The sequence below is a fragment of the Gekko japonicus genome, unplaced genomic scaffold, assembly GCF_001447785.1.
Source record: "Gekko japonicus isolate JY-2015 unplaced genomic scaffold, Gekko_japonicus_V1.1 scaffold1343, whole genome shotgun sequence".
Taxonomy (NCBI): Eukaryota; Metazoa; Chordata; class Lepidosauria; order Squamata; family Gekkonidae; genus Gekko; species Gekko japonicus.
Window position 1 is genome coordinate 491,108 of NW_015177054.1, and position 8,096 is coordinate 499,203.

The 8,096-nt window shown below is 46.2% G+C and overlaps 1 protein-coding gene across 1 annotated transcript in view; it reads left to right on the plus strand.

The window, feature by feature from the left end:
• Window positions 1–8,096, plus strand: part of MAPK8IP3 (mitogen-activated protein kinase 8 interacting protein 3) — a 102,297-nt gene that overhangs the window by 81,852 nt on the left and 12,349 nt on the right. Inside the window, exons 24-30 of the mRNA XM_015428132.1 lie at window positions 4–27; window positions 1,869–1,949; window positions 3,537–3,610; window positions 4,760–4,902; window positions 5,508–5,679; window positions 5,800–5,913; window positions 7,388–7,426. Coding sequence (XP_015283618.1) covers window positions 4–27; window positions 1,869–1,949; window positions 3,537–3,610; window positions 4,760–4,902; window positions 5,508–5,679; window positions 5,800–5,913; window positions 7,388–7,426 — 647 coding nt within the window. The remainder of the gene's footprint in view (window positions 1–3; window positions 28–1,868; window positions 1,950–3,536; window positions 3,611–4,759; window positions 4,903–5,507; window positions 5,680–5,799; window positions 5,914–7,387; window positions 7,427–8,096) is intronic.

An 8,096-nucleotide genomic window follows, 5' to 3' on the forward strand; every position in this document is an offset into this window, starting at 1 on the left:
CATGTGGCTTGGAGCCCAGAATGGCTGGTATGGTTCTCTGCACCATGATGGGGGTTGGCTTGGGGGGATCCTTCAGTAAGAGAGCCAGTTTGGTGTAGTGGTTAAGTGCGCGGACTCTAATCTGGGAGAACCGGGTTTGATTCCCCACTCCTCCACTTGCACCTGCTGATGTGACCTTGGGTCAGTCACAAGCTCTGGCACAGCTGTTTCCGAAAGAGCAGTTTGTGTCAGAGCTCTCTCAGCCCCACCCACCTCCCAGGGTGTCTGTTGTGGGGAGGGGAAAGGAGTTTGTAAGCCGCTCTGAGACTCCAAGTGAAGGGTGGGGTATAAATCCAATCTCTTCTTCTTCTTTTTATGTGGGTCGCAAAGCTCTAGCCAAGAAATGTTTGAGAACAGCACAGTGCAATAGACCTTACTGGACGGGTACATGAAAGCAATCTTTGGGTCTAGAAGATAAGTGCAAGGTGGTGGCCTGCACGTCAGAGTTAGGGAAAAGTTGCATTGTTAGGGTTAGCGTTAGAGTTAGGGAAAAGCCTGCTTGCAGGGAGGGCGGGGTATAAATTAAAATAATAAACTGGAACTAGGAGGGGCCTGTGTCAGCTAGCTGCCATGTTTTGCTTGTTCCCTTCTCTGGTCCTGGCTTGCTCGCTATTCTGCCGCTTGCTGTAAACAATGCTAGGGAGACCGTGAGAGCCAGTGCTGCCAGACAGCGTTATCTGTCTGGCCTTGTGAAGGAGGGAGGGCTTGCGTTCCACCACTGATGTGAATCTTTCAGCTCTCATGAGGCACTGCGACTCTTCGCTTATCATGTATCCTCCCACCGGGAGAATTCCCCCGCGCTCGCTCGAATTTCATTTGCTTAGCCATTTGCCCCATCCTGCTATATGTAAGGGTGTTTCCGTCCCATGGTCATTCCTAACAATAATCCTGTGGGTATGGTACCAGTTTTGTAATCTAATAAAGCATAACGCTTCCTTGGGAACGTGTGTGGAGATTTACTTGCTGCTGAACCCGACAGCCTGCCTGTAATGCGTCTGATTGTTGGAATTTGTTGGGCTTCAAGTAGATGGTGAAGTGCCCTAATTAGGGTGTAGGGGGTGATGATGTCTTCTCAGAATGAAACAAGGAGCCCAGACTGAAGGTATCTCTATGGCCTTGTGGACAGTGATTGGTCCTTTGGAATCAGCTGACTAAGTGCTTGGGTCACGTGATGGGACAAACACTGCGGCACCCTTGAAGATCAGTCTGTGAGGCTTAGGACAAAAACACCCCCCCGGTGGTGCCAGATGTAAAGAACCCACCTAACGGAATGTATTAAGAGATCCCTGGTTCAAATCTTGCCTCTGTTACAAAATCCCTCTCTAGCCTCAAGCAATCCTCAGTGTCTCAACTTGCCTCCCCTTCTCCAGTACAGGGATAATACTGTCCTAACCAATGTTCCCTCTAAGCTGTGGAGTCTTGTGAGCAAAAATTCTACTTTGTGAGCTGCCGGCATTAAAGTCGTGAGCGAGCGATTTGGCTGCTGCATAAATTAGTCTGCTCTGGAGCCATCTTTCCTGAGCTAAGACAGAAATGTGTGAGCTGGAGGCTAAAAAAACTGTGAGCTGTCTCACACTAACTCAGCTTAGAGGGAACACTGGTCCTAACTTGCAGGGCTGGTGGGTGTAAGAATGATTGAGATCATGTCAGCGAAGCATTCCGAATACCGAAAGGGGAAATGCCAAGTGTTATTCTTGCTGTTGGGAGCTCCAATTCAAGATGCACTTTGAAAGTCTCTTGAAATGTCATTAAACGTGTAAACCCTGCATTATGATGTTGGACTCGGGGACCTTGCTGGCATCCTCCAACTGCCTTCTTCTCTTCCCCAGGTTGTATGTCCACTCGGCGGTCTCTAATTGGAAGAAATGTTTACACTCAATAAAGCTGAAGGACTCGGTGCTGAGCTTGGTGTAAGTATAGGGTAGGTGGGGTGGGGTGAGCCCATTGTTCAGTGGTAGAACGGGTGCTTTGCACAGAGAAAGTCCCAGGTTTGATCCTCGACACCTTTCTTTAAGTTCAGGATTCCAATAGCAGATGTTAGGAAAGACCTTTTCTCTGACTGAGACCTTGAAGAGCTGCTGCCAATTAGAATAGACAGCATTCGCCTAGACCAGTGATGGCGAACCTTTTAGAGACCGAGTGCCCAAACTGCGACCCAAAACCCGCTTATTTAGCGCAAAGTGCCAACACGGCAGTTTAACCTGAATACTGAGGTTTTACTTTAGAAAAAAACAACTCAAACGTTAACTTAAGATGATCCAAACAAAGTAAGGAAAGCAATCCCAAACGCTTTCATTTCCTTAAAATTATTTGGCAGAGAATTCGACACTTTAATGATGGTCTGGGCCTGGCTGGGGCGATGGCACGCGTGCCCACAGAGAGGGCTCTGAGTGCCACCTCTGGCACCCGTGCCATAGGTTCGCCACCACTGGCCTAGCTGGACCAACGGTTTGACTTAGGATAAGGCAGGTTTGTATGTTCCCTTTGGAGTGTGTCTGTTCAAATGAGGCAGGAAAACAAAGAAATGCAAGGTAAACAAATGCGGATTTGCTATTTTGCATAACTGAGAGATCTCTTTCTGTCAGGGAATTTTAGTTATATCAGCACAGACTTCTGATTTCGTGCAGAATACATGTTGCTCTGAATGTGATCAGCTGTGCAAGCTGGGAGATCTCACACCCAGGTAGCTCACTGTTGCATAATCTTTGTATCTTCACCGGATCGCAGGAAGCGTCAAAGGGTCAGACTGCTAAAGCCCCAACTGCTGGAAATCCTCTCCCCCTCCCAGCCTATTGCCACGTTCTTCGTTTCAAAACACTTTGCTCGCTCGTTGCCATAGCTCCAAGGACTAGAAACATACTTTTTTTTGTCTTTTCTTTTTTTAAAGACTTTATTTATATATTTTTTGAAAATATAACATTTAACACAAACAAACTGCAAACTGCATGAGTGGATAGTACTTCGTGTCTAACAGTATAGAAGTGACAATCTATACAGTAACCGAGAAACAAACACAATTTTAGATAGTTCAAAAGAATAAGAGTTTCTGGTAATGACGATTATTAGGAACAAAGTCTCCCTCAGATAGGTATGCGATCATTGGAAACCAAATTGCTTGGAATTTACGTAAACTACTGCCCGAGGTGAGTGCCGCATTCTGTGAGGCCATTTTCCCCAATAAAAAAATGTTCCCAAATCTTGTTTTTCCAAGAAATCAAGGTAGGGGTTTTTTCATCTTTCCATTTCTGAGCTACAGCAAGTCTAGCAATGGCAAGGAGAGTATTAATTAAAAACCTTGTTATAGAAACATACTTTATTCATTTGCAAACAGAAGCATAAATTCTGAATATAGGATTTTACCACTAGGCATCATTTTCCTGTGCTTCCATGGTGTGGTCTCTGCATTACAGGGTATGCCTTTTCCCAGACTGTGTTCCATTTCAAGGTCCGTATCTGCCCCTTGATCTGAAATGTGTTCTTTTGTCTTGTGTATGCAGGCATGTGAAAGGACGTGTGCTTGTGGCCCTAGCTGATGGAACGCTTGCTATATTCCACCGAGGAGAGGGTGAGGATAGAAATTATGCTGTTAGCCAGCAAAAAAAAAAAAAAGTGGGAAATCAAAACCAGGCAGTTGATGAAAGCTTGTATTGAATCTTGGGATATTCCAATTTCTGGGGTGTAAGTATGAAATAATTCATTTATGTTGTAACTAGAGAAGTACGAGAGGCTGATCTGCCTGATTCATTAATCTAGGGAGCACTTGAAAGCAAGAGCTGTCTGGTTATATATGCTGCAATGTGCATTTTTTCATTTGGATTCTACCACCATTTCCACTTCCCAAAGCAAAGAAACAGGCCAGATAATGACGTTTCCAGTGTTTAAGAGTTGACTCTGTTGTAACTGTTAGTAGCAGGTTGGATCCAGACTTCTGTTGCATGAGCAACAGGGTGCTTCTGCACACGTAGAGAGTGTGTATCTTAAGCTGTTCCTGATCCACAGTGATGTCTTTGGGAACCCAAGGGTGTGAGCTGTGAGCAGTGTTCCCTCTAAGCTGAGCTACTGTGAGCCAGCTCACAGTTTTTTAGCCTCCGGCTCACACATTTGTGGCTTAGCTCAGGAAGGATGGCTCCAGAGCAGACTAATTTATACAGTAGCCAAACCACTAGCTCGCAAGTTTAATACCAGTAGCTTCCAAAGTAGAATTTTTGCTCACAAGTTCCCACAGCTTAGAGCAGTGATGGCGAACCTTTTAGAGACCGAGTGCCCAAACTGCGACCCAAACCCCACTTATTTATCGCAAAGTGCCAACATGGCAATTTAACCTGAATACTGAGGTTTTACTTTAGAAAAACCAACTCATACATTAATTTAAGATGATCCAAACAAAGTAAGGAAAGCAATCCCATAAGAACATAAGTGACACCAATGTTGGATCAGGCCAAAGGCCCATCCAGTCCAACACTCTGTGTCACACAGTGGCCAGAAATACCAGTGCCATCAGGAGGTCCACCAGTGGGGCCAGGACATTAGAAGCCCTCCCACTATTGACCCCCCCCCAAGCACCAAGAAGACAGAGCATCACTTGCCCCAGAGCCCCTATCTATACCTTGTGGCTAATAGCCACTGATGGACCTCTGCCCCATATGCTTATCTAATTCCCTTTTGAAGCCGTCCATTCTTGTAGCCGCCACCACTTCCTGTGGCAAATGCTTTCATTTACAGTGGGATCTCAGCAACTATCACCTCATGGACCTGGGCCACACTCACCACTCCATACGCTGCATGGCTGTGGTGTATGATAGGGTGTGGTGTGGCTACAAGAACAAAATTCACGTCATCCAGCCCAAGACGATGCAAATTGAGGTACAGTGGGGATGTGTTTGAATGTGGGAGCACAGAAAGAAAGAATACTTCTCTTTCTATTTTGTTGGCATGTCTCCTCCTGGTTTGTTTCCTTTTATGTTCATTATTCTACTCCCTGTGCCAAAACGGAGCAAATGCTTAGATTCCACTTCGCAGTCTTTTCCCCCCTGCTGCATAAAATGCATCCAGCTACACATTAGGAAAAAATTAGGATGACAATGCCATGCAAGTCCATGTTTCTGATTCAGGAAATCAAAAAACATGTCCAGGTAGTCAAAAATGTGTCCACTAGGGCTGCCAAGCCGCGGCGGGGGATCCGTGCATCTTCACAGGATCCCTGCCGCGGGGGACAGCGATACGCATTGCACTGCCGTCGCCAGGATGTGACGTTACGCGTCGCTCTGGCAACGGGACTCCAAACAGCCCCGTTGCCAGAACGACGCATAGCGTCATATCCTGGCGACGGCGGTGCAACACATATCGCTGTCCCCCGCAGCAGGGATCCTGTGAAGACGCTCGGATCCCCCGCCGCGGCTTGGCAGCCCTAGTGTCCACAACCCAAGGCTTAGAATGAGTTTATCATAACTCTTCATCTTACTTCTCAGAAGTCCTTTGATGCTCATCCTCGCCGGGAGAGCCAGGTCCGGCAGCTGGCTTGGATTGGAGATGGCGTTTGGGTTTCCATCCGGCTGGACTCAACGCTGAGGCTGTATCATGCTCACACTCATCAGCATCTCCAGGATGTAGACATAGAGCCCTACGTCAGCAAAATGTTAGGTAAACAAGCGGCACCGGGAGTTGAACAAGAGGTCTTTTGGAGGTTGGGCTCAGTTTTTCCTAGGCCTTTTGTAACAAGTCACACTATCCCGGTCGCCTTTCTTTGCGCCTCTTCTTCAGGGACCGGGAAGCTGGGTTTCTCGTTTGTGAGGATCACGGCCTTGCTCATTGCCGGCAACCGTCTGTGGGTGGGGACAGGCAACGGAGTCGTCATTTCCATCCCTTTGACGGAAAGTAAGTGGCCCTCGATGGGCATCCTTTTCCATAAAGCACATGCAAATGATGTTAAATTAAATGAGGAATCATAGCTCAGGGGAGAAAAATTTAGAATCCGATCCCACTCCTCCACCATCTCCCCATTCCAGAGGACTATTACCCATCAGAGAAGGGACAGATAGGCTAATGATTTCATAAAAGTAGCTTCATAAATACTCAACAGGAAAAACCCAGAAAGAATAGTAAGTGGAGATGAAATTGGTATGATTTCATTAGAAATAGCATGCCGGACAGAGTGTTGCGAGACATCTGATTTTTTTCCCATTATAATCTCTGATTGTTCCAAGTTTAAAATTAATAATACTGAAAGGACAGAACTGAAAATAAAACACATACCTTACAGTTTTATACAGGGCTTATTTTGTAGAAAAAGCCCAGCAGGAACTCATTAGCATAATAGGCCATACCCAACATCAGGGACTCGTTCGCCTATTAGGCCACACCCATGACAGCACAGCTCATTAGCATATTAGGCCACACACCCATGTTACCAGAAGTGTGGTCATCCAGCCACACCCACCTTTTGCTTCTTATTCTGTTTACCTTGTTTGTTGTCAAAACCCAGGGCTTTTTTTGGAGCAGGAACTCCTTTGCATGTTAGGCCACACACGCCTACTGTAGCCAATCCTAATGAGTTTCTGCTGTTGGGTGTGGCCTGTTATGCTAATGAGTTCCTGCTGGGCGTGGCCAACTCGGGAGCCGGCCAGAACTCCGTTCCTGTGCGTTCCTGCCCAAAAATAGCCCTGGTTTTATATAATTACTGGTTGACTCTGATTAGCCTTCCAGTCTTCCTGTCCTGTAGCGGCTAGGCCACTGGACTCGGCTCTGCGAAACCCACCTTCAGATCCCCACTCGGCCATGGAAACTCTGCCATGGAAGCCAATGGCTCTTTCTCAGCCTAGCCCACCTTGCAGACTTGTTTGCTGTGAGGAGTGAATCGAGAAGGGGAGAACGATGTGGTAAGCCATAAAAATACCTAAATAACTAAATTACATACATTGGACGGAACAGCAAATGTATGGGCTGAAGAGCCAGAGTTCCAGCTGGAGCATCCAGTAGCATCTGACTTGCCAAACCAGAGTGACAGCTGCTCCCCGCCTACCCACCCGTTGCCTGCCTAGTACTTATTTAGTTTGTTTATTTATTAGATTTAGACCCTGCCCTCCCTACCAAAGCAGGCTTAGGGCGGCTTACATAAATTTTTTTAAAACAATGTAAAACCAACAATAAAATCTAAAGTGCTTTCCCATAGGATTGCCATGTCTCTTGCTAGAAACAAAGTGTTGCAAGGATTCGTGACATCTGCACACATGCAAAATTTTAAGACGCTCTTTTCCTGTTCCTCCCAGTAATTGCTGTTTTATTCTCTCCCCCAACCTCTGCTGTATTCCCGTTTTTCCTCTCTATATCCCTACCTTTCTCCTCTTCCCAGCCGTAGTACTCCACAGAGGTCAGCTTCTTGGGCTCAGGGGTAAGTTCTAGATTGGCTTCCTTCTAGATTCCAGATGCCAGATTTGATGTGATCCATTGACCTTCCCATTAACTTCCATTTGCTTTGCTCCCTCAGTCTGTTGGTTCATTCATTCCCAGTTTCATTGGGAATACCACTGAGAAGTGCAATGGCAGCAACATTTTCACAGGTCTGTGTTTGGGAACTCCAAAGGCAACAGTCCGTCCCTAAAGGATGTCATTCCATTAGCATCTTCGGCTGAAAGCAGTCGGTTAAGCAATGTGTTGTCATGTGTGCACGAAGTGACTTCAGTTTAATGGTTCCTTTTCTGATGTCTGTTTTTCCTCACTGTAGAGTAAACCGTATGTGTATCGGGAGCTTGTCTGGAGTTCCCAGTGATATTTAAAACTCGGTCATCAGGCATGTGGGAGACTGATTAAGTGAATCTGATAGCCCACAATTCTTTCAGGGACAAAGAAGAGCCTTTGAGCACACATATGCTATGGATTTATATTTTGTTCACACCAGTTTCATTCTTGTGATTTTTCCTCAAAGATTTCTGGGAACTGTAGTTCACTGAGATGAGGCAGACTCTGTAAGACACCTCCCAGGGTGTCTGTTGTGGGGAGGGGAAGGGAAAGGCTGAAGGCAGGCATAGTAGCATATAATATTATTATTATTATTATTATTA